We start from the raw sequence: 18,760 nt of genomic DNA, 5'->3' as shown, positions 1-18,760 counted from the left end.
AAACCTAGCGATTACATTTTTCTAATGAGATTTATGTGTGGATCAAAAATAGATAGCCTCTGATCTTCATGGCCATAGAGAAAATAAATATGTTTCTTGTGAACACCCTGGAATTTTCCCAGTTTTGTGGATCACATTAATTTAAAAATCTATCATAGATCTTAGTGTCTGAGAAATACACAGAAACTATACCCCATTATTACAAGAACAAAAACAATTCAAACTTGGCCTTGTGAAACTTAAGTAAATCTAAACTTGAGACTTCTATGTCGAGTGCAGACAAAAAGCTTTGGCATTTCCAGGAGTAAATCTAGATTTTGTTGCCTCTAAAGATTATACCATTTGGGAGAAACTGTTTGAGAAAAAGAAAATACGAATATGTCTTACCTTTCAAATTTTATTAAGCCTGTGACCATGTGAACACATCTCTAGGTCTTCCCAGGTCCTTGGAAGTGACCTATGAAAGTGCAGGGCTCTGGAGACTAAGCTGCATTTCATAGTAAACCCACAATTGCATATACAGTAATCTCTTCTTATCTGTGGGAGATATGTTCCAAGACCCTCAGTGGTGGCCTGAAATCACAGATAGTACTCAACACTATATGCCCTTAAAATAGGCACAAGAAGAGATTAACAACAATTCATATAAAAGAACAATCGTACACTTAAATAAAAGATATGTGAATGTGGTCTCTTATTCTCAAAATATCTTACTGTACTATACTTGCCTTTTTTCTTCTTCCGATCTGTTAACCTGATAACCAAGAGGGTTGCTAAGTAACTAATGGGTAGGTAATCTATACAGCGTGAATACGCTGGGCAAAGGAAAGATTCACATCACATCCCAAGCAGGTTGAAGCAGGACAACACGTGATTTTATCATGCTACTGCACAATTTAAAACTTATGAATTATTTATTTCTGCAATTTCCATTTAACATTTTTGGACCTTTGTTGACCACAGGTAACTGAAACACTGAAAGTGAAATCTTGGGTAAGGGGGACTACTGTAATAAAAAGACTTGAAGCAAGGAGCAGATTGGTGAATGGTTTCATTGTTGTTAGTGAAATATATTGTAACATTGTGCATGCATTCTTCTGTTAAATATTAAACCAAATGTATTTTTTAAACAACTAGTCTTCAAATACTTTAAATATTAAAAAAATTCACATATGTCTTGACAATATGATATTTAATTGAAGAAGTTACTACAAAATGTACTTGTGTTTACAGGTAGAATATTTGAAAACTTTTTGATCTCCACATCCTTTAGGATTCAGTGAAGCTTTACTCAATCAGAATCATTCCTAGGAACATGGAACTATTTATTGTTAAATACTTGGTTGATAAGATTTAGCTTTCTTTTTTCGTCTTCTGTTTTAGAAGCATTTGTGTTCTCTCAAAGTCTGATGGTTAGGTTTCTAACTTTTCCAATATTTGGATTGGTAAATGTACTACTTAAGGTACATAAATGCTTTATTATTGGTAATGGCACATATAAAATCTCAATGCATTTATATAACTCTCTAGTAATTGGTTATACAAAGACTATAGAAAACAGTGATTTACCATTGACTCCCTTTTACACCTGAATCTATTTGTTCAACTCCTTTATTACTGTTGCGTTGTTTGGCTCATATACATTTTATTTAATTTTTCTTTCTAACTAATCACAATGATACAAAATTGTAGTATATAGTTTTATTTGTAGCATAGATTGCTCTCTGAAAATATGTACCATGAGTACATGTGTAAATCAATGAACATCAACTTAAACAGTAGCTATTTCATGTGAACCACACACATTCTTGGCAAGAAACAGAAGAATGCCTGAGGCCCAGGCATAATTCCTTGGAAATGACAATGCCAGATGCCCAAGGAAACTCTTGGCAGGGCTACTCATTTGTTTTCACATATTTATCTATTTGATCCCTTGGTTTCAAGCTTCTAAACAGAAATTCAGAGCATTTTCATGTTATCTGGGTGTCATTCCATATTTACTAACAGAGCAGTCCTAAACATGGTCATTTTATGGGAGAAATAAGTAGCACATGGTGTTTATGCAATGTTATATATGATTTTACTCATTATGCCCATTGTATTAAGGGGATTCCATCTTTCTTTGGGCCCACATCAGACTACCACCCTATAGAATGAATGGCATACTTAAGCTCTGGCTGAATTGTTCTCTAATATAAACTGACTCAAGGAGAACAAATGGAGAGGGTCTTTGTCATTCTACTGTGTCATATGAATTTTCTCTGTTTCTGGAGTCAAAATTGTTCTGTTTTTCACCTGCTATTTGAGAAATTTTTATAATTTTCATATCATAAGCCAGAATAAAATGGGATGAGTAAGGAGCCTTTCTTTTTATACACTCTCTTGAAACTCTTCATGAAAAGTTTTCTTATTAAATTGTTTCATTTTAGCTTGAATATCCAAATGGAATGTGTTAAGATAAATTCATAATTACGTTTCTTTTATTATACTATTTATATAGTTATGACACATTGTGAATTGAATGAAAGATCTTATAAAATTCTGAAAAGCTGTGCTGTTGCTTTATATCTCTAAAATTATCTCTAAAATTTATATCTCTAAAATTATCCACTGACTGCAAATTGTCCATAAGGAACATATTCAGTGTAAAACAATCATTCCCAGAACTAAAAAAGGTCTAAAAATTTCTTTTGAATTTTCTTTCTACTACAAATTTTTATATAAGAACAGAAACAATAACTTCTTTCTAAAACAACAATGGAATCTCAATTTCAAAATTAGTCAGGCTAAGTACAGCCTAGCTGCTCGGGAGGCTGAGCTGGGAGGATCACTTGAGGTCCAGAGTTTGAGACTGCAGTGCACTATAATAGTGCCTAGGAATAGCCACTGTACTTCAAGCTGAGCATCATAATGAGACTTCATCTTTCTCAAAAAAAAAAAAAAAAAAAATCTGATGCTCAATATCAATCATTTAAAAATAAATGAATGATCATGGGATAGAAAAATGATAAATTCTGTATTTAGTCTATATTTGAACTTATATTTTTGTTACATCTCTGCAAATTATTTTCATGGGTTTAAGTATTTCAATTCATTTTATTTTTATTTGCAAAAACATTGCACATATATCTAATTTAAAAAAATTTTTCTGGGATCATAAGACACTACATGGTTAAAATATTCTATTATAATACTGTTATAGCAGATTCCAATCAAAATAAGATAATTACTAAATAAAATGTAAACATTTGACTCGAAATGTGTCTTTTAATGAAATCAGTAGCCATCCTGTGTATCTATAGATGAATATTTTTTAGTGTTAGCTAAGCAGATACAGGTTTTTGTCTCCATTGTATTTCATTCTTGGTTTTTCTTGGTTTTTAATTGAGGTACATGCTGAGTAACTTGTTCACATAATAAAGTAGATGACAGTGGAAAGTATTTTATTTTCAGTATTAGTCAATTATTTGAACTTGCCAAAAACCACATAATGATTTATTATCAAATGTTATTTGTAATGATCTGTGGGCTGACAATTCATTTGAATTGTCCTCAATATTGTGAAAAGCAGAAAACTGGAAACCATCTGATTAACAAAAAGATTATTTCTAGTCAATAAACTTAGCATTTCTGAGAAGTATATCAAAAACATTTACCAAAACTTAAGAAATGAAAATAACTATACTGCCCTTTTATCATTTAGAGGCAAAAAATCGAAAAATTGGAATACAGGTATACTTCTACTTATTGCACTTCACTTCATTGCACTTAGCAAATACTGCATTAATTACAAATTAAAGGTTTGTGGCAACCTTGCCTTCAGAAACTCTGTTGGCACTATTTTTCCTGACAGCATGTGCTGACTTTGTGTCTTGTGTCACATTTTGGTAATTCTCACAGTATTTCAAAGTCTTATTATTATTATATCTGTTATGGTTATCTTTGATGTTGCTATTGTAACTGTTTTTGGGTGCCATGAACTGTACCCATATAAGAGGGTAAGTTTAATGTTGTATGTGTTCTCACTGCTCCAGAGACCAGCTGTTCTGCTATCTCTCCCCCTCTTCTAGGGCCTCTCTATTGTCTGAGATATAACAGTATTGAAATTAAGCCACTTAATAAACCTACAGTGGCCTCTAAGTGTTCAAGTGAAAGGAATAGTCGCAAGTCTCTCATTTCAAATCAAAAGCTAGAAATGATTCACCTTTATGAGAAAGGTGCTGAAAGCACAGGCTGAAAGCTAGGTCTCTAGCACTAAAGTTAGCCAAGTTGTGAATGCAAAGGAAAAGTGAAGAAAGTTTTAGAAGTTTGGATACAAGATCAAACCACCCACAACATTCCCTAAGCCAGAGCCTAATCCAGAGCAGGACCCTAACTGTCTTCAGTTCTATTGAAGGTAAGGAACCTGCAGAAGAATAGTTTGAAGCTAGTAAATGTTGATTCATGAGGTTTGAAGAAAGAAGCCATCTTGCTAACATAAAAGTGAAAGGTGATGCAACAAATGCTGATTAGAAACTGCAGCAAGTTATCCTAAAGATCTAGCTAAGATCATTGATGAAGGTAACTACACTGAACAACAGATTGTCAGTGTTGATGAAATAGCCTTCTACTGGGAGGAGATGCTATCTAGGACTTTTATAGGTAGAGAGCAGAAGTCAATGCTTGTCTTCAAAGCTTCAAAGGACAAGCTGACTCTCTTGTTAGGGGCCAAAGAAACTGGCGACTTTAAGTTGAAGCAAACCTCATTTACTATTCTGAAAATTCGGGGGCCCTTAATAATTATGCCAAATCTGTTCTGCGTGTATTTTATAAATGGAACAGCAAAGTCTGTGTAATAGCACATTTGTTTACAGCATAGTTTGCTGAATATTTTAAGCCCACTGTTGAGACCTGCTGCTAAGAAGAAAAGTTCCTTTCAAAATATTACAAAATATTACTGCTTACTGGCAATGTACCTGGGCCACTCAAGAGTTCTGATAGAGATGTACAAGAAGGTTAATATTGTTTTCATGCCTGATAATACAACATTCATCCTGCAGCTCATGAATCAAGGAGTCATTTCAACTTTCAATTCTTAAAATTTAGATACATTTTGTAAGCTTACAGCTGCCACACATAATGATTCCTCTGATGGATCCGGGAAAAGGAGATGGAAAACTTTCTGGAAAGGATTTGCTGTTCTAGATAACATTACAATCATTCATTATTTATGGGAGGAGGTCAAAATACCAACATTAACAGGAGTTTGGAAGAAGTTGATTTCAATCCTCATGGGTGACTTTAAGAGGTTCAGGACTTCAGTGAAGTAAGTAACTGCAGATGTTGTAGAAATAGCAAGAGAACTAGAATTAGAAGTGGAGCCTGAAGATGTGACTAGATTGCTGCAATCTTATAAAACTTGAATCAAGGAAGAGTTGTTTCTTATGGATGAGCCAAGAAGGTGGTTTCTTGAAATATAATTTACTCCTGAAGGAAATGCTGTAAATATTGTTGATATAACTGGAAAAGATTTGGACTATTACATAAACTTAGTTGACAAAGCAGTGGCAGGGTTTGAGAGAATTGACTCAAATTTTGAAAGTTCTACTGTGGGTAAAATGCTGTCAAATGACATCACATGCTACAAAGAACTCTTGCATGAAAGGAAGAGTCAACTGATGCAGCAAACCTGTTCGTCTTATTTTAAGCAATTGCCAGCGTGGTACAATGGCTCACACCTATAATTGCAGCATTTGGGGAGGCTGAGGTGGTGGTATCACTTGAGCCCAGGAATTCAAGACCAGCCTGGGCAACATAGCAAGGCCCCATCTCTACGAAAAAAATTAAAAAGAATAGCCAGGCGTGGTGGCACGCACTTGTGGTCCCAGGTACTAGGGAGACTTAGTTGGGAGGGTCTTGAGTCTAGGGGGTCAAGGCCTCAGTGAGCTATGATCAATCCACTGCACTCCAGCCTGGGTGACAGAGCAAGACCCTGTCTCAACAACAACAACAAGAAGATTGCCACAGCTACCCCAGCCTTTAGCAACTGCCACCCCGATCAGTCAGCAGCCATCAACATCAAGACAGGATGAAAAAGACTAGAAAAAGACGGAAAATCACTGAAGGCTCAGATTATCATTAAATGTTTTAGCAATAAAATATTTTTAATTAAGTTATATGCACTTTTTGGATATAATTCTTTGCATACTTAATATAGTGTGTAAAGTGTAAACATAACTTTTATATGCACTGAGAAACCAAAAAATTTGTGACTCACTTTACTGCAATATTTGCTTTATCAAGATTCTCTGGAACCTCACCTGCAATGTCTCTGGGGTATGTCTTATATAATATGTGTTATATATATTCTCTACATGTATAATTATTTATTTTCTTCAGCTCTTCAGGTGAACTTTACCATGTTAGGGACATAATTATATTCTTTTTATACAACTGGTACAATTTACATTGATTTCTTCCCTCCAATCCCTGTTGTTTTTATAGAGCTTTCATGTGGCCTTTTTAGAGGTTTATGTTGATTGCTATTATAAATGCAAACCTTTGTATTCTGTGTTTAAGTTATCTCTTTCTGAAACTGTGTGTTATTACCAATATTATTTCAAAAGATATTGTGGAGTAATAAATAGTATTAGGCATTAAAGTTTAATTTTACATTTTTTTTTGCAGAATAAAAATCATAGTTATATTTGTATAAAAGGATATGGGTGCATTGATAAATGAATCTCAATGTGTTTTATATATGATCCATGTAAAAATTCTCAAATACAATACACTTGGAAATTCTTAACACCATAGTATTAGCTAAAAAATTTTTAGGCCAAACATTTGATTGAAAATTCTGACCTAACATAGTATTTATTTCCTCCAAATAGTGACCCTAGTTTCAGATGAAATACAATTTTAATTTAAGAATGAAATGTCAAAGCAAGCCATTTATACATTGACAAGTCCCATAAAATACTATGGAATTTCATTGAGTCTAAGATAGTCTCAATTATTAAGTTGCACTGTTATTTTATAGTATACCAACAAAGAAAAGAATACTGTCACTGAAGTAAAACACAGTTTCTCAACATTTAGAATTTTTATAACTACCAAAATAACTTTTTTAGACTTAAATGCAGATTATTTTAATAATTTTAATCACTTGTGAATATTTTATGTATATGCACACACAGACATACATTGGAAAATATACATTAAAAAATTGGTAAGACATTCCTAAACCTTCTTCCCTTTCACTATCTGACTCTTCTAAATTACTTTGGAGTCTGAGTTTTCAACATTCACATCTCACACCTAAGCTTATTCTCTTTGTCAGTGTGCAATATATTTTAACAGAGAGATCCACCATTTTTTCTAGTGATTTCATCCAAAGAGCTGCACCCAATCTTTAAGTTTTGATGTTGTTATTTACTCTACCTTACTAGAATGTGTCAACAGAAGATCTTTCAGGCAAAAATCAGAATTTATATTTATATTCGTTTTTCAAATGCTCCTTAAAAGGTTCTATTGAAATGTGATTAAGCATTGTCCAATCGAGCCACAGGAAATAATAAGCAAATTCAAACATGCATAGTCCATGATAACAACATTACTACCATGACTGCCTCTTGATGAACCTAGATTGGAAGAAGTCATTAGGTGTAAGACATCCTTATTGCTAATATGATAGGATGTGAAAACAATAGGTGTCTTAGAATCAACAAATTATAATATTAAAGAAAAATCATTGTTGAAGATAATTTTAAAAAACAATTTCAGCTCTAATTAATGGCATATGTATGTGTATACACACATTATTCTCAAAAATAAAATTTTAACAGACAAGTCATTTATGTAATTCCTAGATTTTTTATTACATAAATTTACCTGCATCTGTTAACATATATTGGATATTTTAGCTATGTTCTATTGAAAAACTTTTCCATCAAGATTTGAATGATTATGGTTACAACAAAATATATGTTCAACACTTCTAATTTATTATTTCATGTGCTTTTATACATATGACTGAAAATAACCTGGCAAACTGATCATTTGTGAGGTATTGGAAAGTTCTCATTATATTTCATGTGAACTAATATTTCTCCTCTGACCATTAAAATGTGCTTTCTTGCCTTTCCAAATGACTGGATGTTAAAGATAAACAAATAAATGACAATAACAACTGAGTATTTCTTTATCTCCTCTCTGCTCTAGGTCCTATAAGTAGTGTTTTGGTGAATAAATATGGCAGCCGGCCGGTGGTGATTGCAGGAGGCTTATTATGCTGTCTTGGAATGGTGTTGGCCTCCTTCAGTAGCAGCGTGATCCAGCTATACCTCACTGTGGGATTCATTACAGGTAAGTCGTTTAGTCTTTAGTTTATTCTTAACTCTTCTGTTATTTTCAAAGCTCTATGAGAAGAATGAACAGTAGAAAATCCTTATTTTCTTTGAATTTACTTTTTTTAAACAATGCAGTTTTAAAGTATTTCCATCTAGTACATTGAAATTCAAGCTATATAAGGCCAAACATTTCATTTTTTAAAAAAATAAAAAGTTATCAGACAAGTTACATGTTATCATATAAATTTATAATAAAATAGCTGTAGTTTTTTTTTGTTTTTTCCTTTTTTGCTTTTTACTTTTCAGCCAATGGAGATGGTGTTGTTGGACACAGACTTTCTGATGTAAATAAATACCTTCATTATTATAAAACTTATTTTCGTGACTTATTTCCATTTGCAGTATCTATCTGACTCTCCACTCAAAATATGTTAAAACGATGCCAGAGAGATATTTTCTAGATGCACTGATTTAGCCTCAACAATAAAATTATTGTTGCTTGTTCTGATTAGTGGTAGAGCTCATTGACTCTGTTCCTTCTTTTTCTTACTGAAATGATCCTGTTTAAAAGCTTGGTGAGCCACATTTTCTTCTAACACAAATATTAAAAATGATCTACTGTCACTTGATTATAGTTGTTTCTCATGCACATATCTATTGACTCAAACTGACAACAATATGTACACTTGAAAAATCACTATTTTTTATTAGTCTAAATAGAAAATTGCATTACAAATTTATATTCAACATATTAGGAAAAATTGGACTTCAATATATAAAGAGACTGAATCTTTCCTTTCTGCCCAGAGATAAAAAGGCAAACATATTTACACTTGTGTAATCTTACACTCATGTATCATTTGATGAAAAACATTTATTGAGGCTTACAGTAATCGTGATGTTAAAATCTTTCTCTTTACAATCTATCCACATCTCCTTTTTTTGGTATAATAAAATGCATTTAATATTATAAATGAAAACCATCTTATATCTAAGCATTGTCATAGCGAAGAGAGTGCATTTTCTTTTGTGTAAAGAAATTGACCACTGCATTTGACTGTAGAATTTGGGATAGGCCTACAAGTAGGGAAAAGATGATTTTGTTATTTCCTGCACTGCAGATATAAATGACATTATTGGTGTTCCAACTTACAATTGTATTCTTTGTTTCTCAAATACTTTGATGCCCCCAAAGTTAATTATTAAGTCCATCTATGAGGGATTTACTTTAAATCATTATCAGCAAGTACTTTGACTTCGGTTTCCAAAACTAGATAGATCTAGCATTTAAACTTGATGACACATGTTACCTACGTGATCATGGGTACGTTAACCTCCTTATACCTAAGTTTCTTTGTCTATAAAATTAGATAAATAATAGGTCTTTTTAAAGGAGTTATTAGAATGATTAATGTAAAAAATGAATACATAGTACTTTACAGAGTACCCAGAATTTTACTGTTCATAAATAAATGTTTGCAAATAATCACAATGCCATTTATTTAACATCTTACAGTTCTAGAACTTACTTTATTTTGGCAAAATCTTTTTGTATTGTTAGGTGAAGTTGAGTTCAGGAAGTCTAAGTGTTTGCCCAGTAATATAAAATAGGTACTTTTTTGGAGCAGATCAGTTCTACTGATTTCAGGTCTATGTTTGTTTTACCATGCCAGAATGAGAAAGGGATGGCAACTATTTCCAAATGAAAATATGGATTAACATTTGAAGGCAAAAGTTGCAGGCGACAGAATGGGGAAAATGATATAAGATAAAAAAAACTTAAGCTCTGAACCATAATACCTGGATTTTAGTTTGGGTTCTTCCACTTACAAGCTACTTGACCATAGGCTGGTCGGTTTTGTTATTTATAAATCGGATTTAATTACACTCATTCTTCATTTCTCACAGGTATGGCTGAGGTATAGTGTTAGAGAACATGCTATTCTGTTACTTGCCAAAGCATGTTCTTGTTCCTTCTTGTCAGCTTTTAGGGGTCCTCTTACTTACAGAAAATGTCTGTATTAAAGGGTAGGAGTATTGTACACAGACCTGTGTATTTCACGACTGGAATACTTAACCACTTTACAGAACTGTTTCAATTTAGGTAAATTAGTAAATATAGAAGAACTCTTACCTCTCTAGCCCCTAAAATAAATATAGAGTAATGCCTAGTTTAAGGAAAAACAACAGATAGTTATATAAGTCAATTTTATGTAAATCAATGTACTTTTTTTTTTTTTTTTTTTTTTCCTGAGACAGAGCCTTGCTCTGTCGCCAGACTAAAGTACAGTGGTGTGATCTCGGCTCACTGCAATCTCTGCCTCCTCAGTTCAAGCAACTCTCTTGCTTCAGCCTCCCAAGTAGCTGGGATTACAGGCACCTGCCACCGTGTCTGGCTAATTTTTGTATTTTTAGTAGAGACGGGGTTTCATCATGTTGGCCAGGATGGTCTCTATCTCCTGACATCGTGATCCATCTGCCCCAGCCTCCCAAAGTGCTGGGATTACAGGCATGAGCCACCGCACCCGGCCTCAGTCAATGTACTTTTTAAAGGACCTTATTTATTACAATCTCTCAGTAGTACCTTAGTGAGCTACAAGAGGTAATTAATTTTCCAAAGGTGACACTCGATACTGCCAAGGAGCTCCCTAGACGGTGGGGACTTTGGCTCATATAAACAATCAGCGTTAATCCCTGAATTAAAAACTATGTTTCAAGCAAAACATTCCTTTTTACTTAGCACACATGTGCATCTATATACATTAAATGTGGAATATGAGGGATGTAGAGCATGAAATTAATGGCATACATTCATTACTGTTTTTGCTATTTGCATGGTATTGAAGCAAATGTTTATGGGGAGACATAAGATTGTTACAAATTATGAGCTTTTTAGTTTGTTTATAATTCTTCAATGCCAAAAGGAAAGTATTCACACCTTTATATTGCCCTCTTGCTCACAAGGAAGAAATCTATTCCATATATGTGTATTTAAGTATATGTCAAGAGGAAAGGATCTGTGTAATTAAATTTTAATTGAGAACTAATAATTTTGTCCTAGTTTCAACCTACTGTATGACTGTTGATATATCAGTAGAAATTCTTAGTTTTATTTTTGTGCTTTAAAATTAAAGGAATATGAAACTGTCATTTCAAGTGTTCAGCTATGAAAACCTTTTTGTTTTTGTGCAATTACATTTATAATAATCAAAATGTACTATCTCATATTGCATTTTTAATTCTGCCTTTCCCACTTGAATGTACATTTTGAGGAGTAATTTCTTTTATGAGTGCCATAATGTGTTTGTATTTTCCCCCACTTTTTTTGTTCTTTTTAGGTTTAGGTTTAGCCTTCAATCTGCAACCTGCCTTAACAATAATTGGCAAATACTTCTATAGGAAGCGACCCATGGCAAATGGATTGGCCATGGCAGGAAGTCCTGTTTTCTTAAGTTCATTGGCTCCTTTCAATCAGTACCTTTTTAATACTTTTGGCTGGAAAGGAAGTTTCCTGATTTTGGGAAGTCTACTTTTGAATGCCTGTGTGGCTGGGTCCCTCATGAGACCCCTTGGACCCAGTCAAACCACTTCTAAGTCTAAAAATAAGACTGTCATAACAGAAGACGATTCAGGCCGGAAGAAAATCAAATCGAAGAAATCAACTTGGGAAAAAGTTAATAAGTATTTAGATTTCTCCCTTTTTAAGCATAGAGGATTTCTGATATATCTGTCTGGAAATGTCATTATGTTCCTAGGTTTTTTTGCCCCCGTTATATTCTTGGCTCCATATGCTAAAGACCAGGGAATTGATGAGTACTCGGCAGCTTTTCTGCTATCTATTATGGCTTTTGTTGATATGTTTGCTAGGCCTTCTGTAGGATTAATTGCAAACTCCAAATATATTCGACCTCGAATTCAGTACTTCTTCAGTTTTGCAATCATGTTCAATGGAGTGTGTCATCTCTTGTGCCCGCTGGCACAGGACTACACAAGCCTGGTATTATATGCTATATTTTTTGGCCTTGGATTTGGGAGTGTTAGCAGTGTTCTCTTTGAAACTCTCATGGACCTCGTGGGTGCACCAAGATTTTCCAGTGCCGTCGGACTTGTCACAGTTGTGGAGTGTGGCCCAGTTCTTCTTGGCCCTCCTCTTGCTGGTAAGAACATTTTTCATCAAGAAAAATATAAAGCATAAAATTAATAACCATTAACTGAGACTTTATATACAGATTTTTTTTTTTTTTTCTCGAGACGGAGTCTCGCTCTGTTGCCCGGGCTGGAGTGCAGTGGGCGATCTAGGTTCGCTGCAAGCTCCGCCTTCCGGGTTCCCGCCATTCTCCTGCCTCAGCCTCTCAAGTAGCTGGGACTACAGGTGCCCGCCATCATGCCCAGTTAATTTTTTTTTTTTGTATTTTTTTGTATTTTTAGTAGAGATGGGGTTTCACCATGTTAGCCAGGATGGTCTCGATCTCCTGACCTCGTGATCCACCCACCTCGGCCTCCCAAAGTGCTGGGATTACAGGCTTGAGCCACCACGCCTGGCTATATACAGATTTTTAAATGTGTTTTATAATACTAATAGCCTGAAGGAATATGGGCAGGTTAATTTTAGGTTTTACTATAAACTTTAAAATTTCATAATTAGTCAATTTTAGACCTAAATTTGTTTCAGAACCTGGACCTATGAACTTAAGAACTTATGTTAGACTGATAATTAGTATCATAATCTTCAGGATTTTTATATACTTCAGTTGTTTTGGTCTCTTAAAAATATATCAGAAAAAAATGCTATTTTATCTTTATCAATCATTGGTGAACAGATTTCTTGACAGTTTATATTGAAATGAGCCAAAAATGTAAAATATTCTCTCAAAAGGTCAGAATCTATTTTTTAATAGAGTACATTAGATATATTAATTTGAAATTTGTTACATGCTGAGAAAATACATTTATAATATCACTGATAGGAATATATTCATGTATATGTTACATATAAAGAAAGACAGGGATGACTGAAAATTTATTCACAGGTTTTTTGGGTGCCATTTATGTTCCATGTTTATAAATTGGAAAGATTACCTTCGGATTTTAAGATCTGAAATATTTTCAAAGATGCCAATAAAAGTGTCTAAATTATTCAGTAAAAGGATGCGGTACATGTTTAGGGCATGACCAAAGAGTACCCTCACAAATTGAGAAGCTGGTCTGATATTTAAGAGAGAGAGAGAGAGAAATAGATAAAATAGTCATCACAGAAGCATTAGAGTTTTGTTAGAATTGCTTGTGGTTATTTTATAGTTTCCTTCTGAATTACAGTGGTGAATGCTTTAAGGAGTAAATTATGCCCTCTGAACTTATGGTTTAAAGACATGCATAAGAGCATTTTGAAGTTAAAACTTCATTTCGTCTTAGGCTTTAAATGTTATAAATATTACGTTCTGTTTGTGCACCAGCCTTTGCCAGCAACTACTGTATATTATTTTGGTTAATACTCGACTTAAGTATTCACTTAGACTCTTGGCCTGCTCTCTCATGGTCAGAGTCACTGCCAGGCTAAATGTAAATTTTTCCATTATTTAGTCAGTTTTTAAACTGTTTTCTACATGACATCAAGGAACCATTCTGAAAGTGTGAAAATTTATGTTTAATTTGTTAATTTTAATGACATCATTGACTTTTTGATGGTAGGTGGTATATCTCTCAATATAAATATACCATGACATCAAAACAATTGTTAGTAAAGAGTGAAAGCCAGTAGGTCTTATTATTTATCAGACATTTGATTTTGTTACATAAGATAAGCACAATTCGTCCTTCTTTTCATACAGTATTAGTTTGATCAAATGCATTTTAGAGCCTATTCATTATCCACACAATTCTTAGTGTTAACAGAGAAGTCACCATGCATGAGGAGATGAAAAAAGAATCAAGTCCAAATACATTGTGGGGATAGACTCTAAGAATTAAAGGAATCGTATGTGGCCACTCCCACCTGAGCAGATAATGTGCATTTATATTTTTAAAACCAGTTTCAATATTTTTTAATGCTTACTGCGTTAACATTGCCAAACCATGTGCCACTGGTAGCCAATGGCAGTAATTGATTTTAGACCTATTGTTGAAATTCTCAGACTGTAGCCATTATATATCCATTTTTTCATTACATATCTGCCATCTGCTACCCTTAATATTTCTTGATTTTAGATTGATTTGTCCTCTATAGTATTTGATTATTGCTAGAACTGCCTGGCCCATAGTAGACACTGAGTTAATATTTTTGAATGATTGAATATTATTGCTGTTACTTTGGACATAGTTGCAGCATAGCAATGAAAATTAGGGAGTGTGTGGTTTCTATTTCATATTTGTTTTTTTCAGACTGAACTTTCACTGCTCCTCTCAGAAAGAATTGAAGCTTTAGTTCTGGAAAGCATATCTGGTTTTTTGATGATGCTAAAAAATTCTTAAAACATTTAGAAAGTATGCTGATGTGGCAGCCCAAAGTGGTATTAACTCTGATGGGCCATGGATCTAATGCTTTTATATGTAGAAGTATAACAATCATTATAGAAATAGAAATATTTGACTCAAGTTAGGAAGGAAAATTTAAATTATGCAATTTTTGTTATGTTTATGAATATATCATGCTTACTTAAAACCATTCTACCATCTACCTGATTAAAACAGAAAATTTTGTTCAAATAGGTAATATATTGCAAGTAGCCAAATTTAATGTTGAGCCACTGACTAGATTCTAGGGAGAATGTTATGGATTCTGACTAAACAGACTGGTTTGAAAGTTGTATATCAGAGTCACTTGGAATGCATATGCTAATTTATATAGATTTGTATACACTAAATTTTGCTGTTAATAATTACTAAGAATTAGATGCCTGCATAAGCAAGAGACAAAACTAAATATAAGCTGACAAAATTTTAAGTCAGTAAACCTCTAGATTAAATGGCACCAGGTTAGATTTTAAATGATCTCAATAATCAAATAGAACAAATAGTTTTTTACTGATTAGTTTGCCCTTAATAATTTAGACTCAGATAAAGTAAAAAACTGGGATTAGCTCAAATAGTGATATGGCACTTAACTAACAGGTTAGGTGAAGCCATTCTGCAGAGTAGTTAATAAGTCCGGACAGACTTCAGTTAAGAGTCTAGATTCTACCACTAACTAGCTATGTAACCATGCCCAGATTACCTCACAGTACTCCTTGTAAGGATCGAGTGAGATATTACAGATAAAATTCTTAGGCTAGTATGGGGCATAGAGAAAGCACTTAGTAAATATTAGACACTGTTAGGAACCATGTAAAAGTCTTTGGGTTTCTCCTAAAGAAAGTAGTTTTTCTCTATTGAAGAGAAAAGGAAGCATGGAAAGGGTGAAGCAATCCTAACATGTGTACTGTAAATAGAGATATCTGTATTTACATGTATAGATATAAAAATATACCTCACTCATGTATGTATTAATGTACACACACACAAAATATATACCTAACTTGTCTTGTTTGTATATCTTAGTGGGAGAAATAATTTTTAGTACATTTAATGTACTGGTAATATAATACTGTGAGTGTCTCTGCATACCTTTGCTAAGCATATATAGAAGTCATAATCTAGATTTTTTAATTTTTAAAGTCTTATTTGATATTAATTTAAATAAGAGGAATATACTTTGAAGAATCATTTATTTGAAATTTTTATCATTATATGACTGTTTTATGATGCCAACTTAAAAAGATGCTCTTTGTCTTCTAGGTAAATTGGTGGATATAACTGGAGATTATAAATACATGTACGTGGCCTGTGGGGCTATTGTGGTAGCAGCAAGTGTGTGGCTGCTCATTGGCAATGCTATCAACTATAGATTGCTTGCAAAGGAAAGGAAGGAGCAAGGTGCAAGAGAGACGACCAGAGAATCGGAACGCTTGAGCAAATCTAAACATTCGGAAGATGTTAATGTCAAAGTTTCAAATGCACTGAGTGTAACCTCAGAAAGAGAAACTAATATTTAACGAGAATCACATCTCTAATTTCAGTGTTTATTGCTTTCCCTAGCAGTTTGTTTTTCATTTTGTTTTTTTAAAGTATTGGAAAAGTTTCTAGCTGAAATGAGGAGTCACAATTAAGGATGGAGATGATATTTTCCTCAATGGCAAATTTTAAATTAGTTTTAAAACTTATTTGGGTAAATTTTGATATTATGCATAGAAAGAATCCATGCTACAGGTTTATTTCCATACCTGACTCTGGATGTGGTGGTGAAAATACTAATTTTAAAGTCTCCCAGTGACTTTCGGTCTTGGTTATGTGGAAAGTTCTGAATTTCAAACCCCTGGTTTAAGTAGTTAGGAGGAGGATGCCTAATCCTATAAAGTGATCCTTAATACATTTCATTTTTTTGCTTGATATCAATGTATGAGATAGAGTTGAGAGACAATTATCTCCTCTTACACACAAACACACATACTCCCACATGCTTACCCACATGTACGCAGAGTGTCTGGAGAATAAAAAACAAAAAGAAGTGATAATTTATTTTTAAGGTAAAAAAAAATCCATGAAGACAAAAGAAACATATGTCTGTGTGCTACTTTACAATGTTAGTTTTAAAGATAAGCACATGGGTAAAAATGAGGGTGATCCTTATTCAAAAATATATCTGACTGCTATAAAAATATTTGCATATGTAAATTTGACAAAGAAAAGAAAATCAATGTTAAACCATTAAATCTGAGCACTGTTAGACTTGATTAATCCATGAGCATGATTTTTTTTGAGTCGGGGGCATTAGTACCTGGTGCTAGACAATAAAACCCTCAAATAATTTTTAGAATTCTTACCTAACATGTAAAAGTCTGCATGACTCTTAACAATGAGCCACATCCATTGATTTTACAAGGATTTTAGTTCGTAATCCAGAGAGTAATAATCAAGGATTTTATTTTAATCAGGCTTCAATCCAGATTCGCTGTTATGCTGAAATACCAAAGTAAAATCCTAGTTGGCAGGATTGTAAGTAGACCGAATTCTAATTTTTCCCAACACATAGTGGTAATTGAAGGTTAGTGTTATGAATACTTCATCTGACTACAACTAAGAGAGGTGGTTTTAATGAACTCTCTAAGCTGTCTCAGCTCCCTCCCTTCCACAAAAATGCAAGAGTAAAAGCAAACCACAAACAGGCCTTGTGCTCAACCACTGGAAATGTCTCCTAGGATAAGAATGGCAGTACTTGAAAATTCTGCCCTCTACTGATGAAACTTCCTGCTGCCTTTGGACATAACTAAGCCAGGAAACGTAAAAAGCCTTCTAGAAATAGAGGCACTGTATGACTTGCAATTGTAGGTATAGTTTATAACCTGATAGCAAAAAGCTTGAAATATTGCAGCCCAGGTTAATTCAGCACTTTCCCATTTTCATAACTATGAGAAAACATCTGGGAACCTGAATCACTCCTGAATACAGAGGCATATTCTTTTTAAACTATAAATACCATTTTGAGTGAGAAAGTACTTTTAAACAAGAAAGAAATTGTACAGTATGACTAAAGTTATAAATATATTTGCATCTATAAATCTGAAGTTTAACATTATGATTAATTTAAAAAGTATTTAGTGCTTGACTATTAAAGCAGTGTCATGTCACTCCTAAGATGTCAAAGCAAATTAGGCATTCTTTTTTTTATTGTAATAAAGGCAGGTGCTATTTTTTTTCTGGTAAGATTGCACCTGGATACCAGACTTTTGTAATAGTTAACATTAAAGATTTGATTCATAAGGCTAATTCACTGCTTAAGCATGTGGCTCATATTTAGGAAGCTATATGAAATTGAGTTTTTCATTTAACATTTGCTCTTTTGCATATGAAGAGATATTTGTATTTTTCAAATGTTAAGTAAAACAAGATGTGCCAATATCATAGGTAAATAAATTAGGAAAAAATGTGGGACTTTACGGCTGTTTTTAATTTAGTTTCACCCAATCTTGATTCTTGAATTAGCTATGTTTATATTTTTAGTTCTTTTTTATTCAACTCGGATTTGTCAAGAAGTGTAACCCTTAAATTGTGTAGTACCTCTCCCATCATAAATTTCCAAAAAAAAAAAAAAAATTCTATTTCCCAAAAAGTGTCTTGAATTCTCTGAAAAGGTACATTAAACTAATATGAATATCATGTTCCAGGGGGAAATAAATGGCAAAGTAATAATCATGAGGTTTTAGGACAAAGGCTATATTATATATTTTTTATTACCTTGTAGTAGAGACGTCCTGCTGGGTGCATTTCAGTGGCCTTCTCCAGGGAGGTTTATTTACTTACTGATCAGTTTCTCATCACGTCAAAACCAATTCACATTTGTCTGGCTGGTCTCGATCTCCTGACCTCGTGATCCGCCCGTCTCGGCCTGCCAGAGTGCT

At 33.5% G+C, this 18,760-nt stretch overlaps 1 protein-coding gene across 3 annotated transcripts in view; it reads left to right on the top strand.

The window, feature by feature from the left end:
• SLC16A7 (solute carrier family 16 (monocarboxylate transporter), member 7) overlaps window positions 1–18,293 on the top strand; it is a 168,688-nt gene extending 150,395 nt beyond the window's left edge. The window contains exons 3-5 of one of the 3 annotated variants that reach the window (XM_011925970.1): window positions 8,203–8,346; window positions 11,669–12,487; window positions 16,101–18,293. In XM_011925970.1, coding sequence (XP_011781360.1) covers window positions 8,203–8,346; window positions 11,669–12,487; window positions 16,101–16,357 — 1,220 coding nt within the window. In that variant the 3' untranslated portion in view covers window positions 16,358–18,293. The remainder of the gene's footprint in view (window positions 1–8,202; window positions 8,347–11,668; window positions 12,488–16,100) is intronic. The other 2 variants (XM_011925971.1, XM_011925972.1) reach the window with 2 other exon arrangements.
• The last annotated feature ends 467 nt before the right edge of the window (window positions 18,294–18,760 follow it).

This window comes from Colobus angolensis, unplaced genomic scaffold (assembly GCF_000951035.1).
Source record: "Colobus angolensis palliatus isolate OR3802 unplaced genomic scaffold, Cang.pa_1.0 Scaffold67, whole genome shotgun sequence".
NCBI lineage: Eukaryota > Metazoa > Chordata > Mammalia > Primates > Cercopithecidae > Colobus > Colobus angolensis.
Note: the sequence above shows the minus strand (reverse complement) of the source record. Positions and strands in the feature narration are given on the sequence as shown.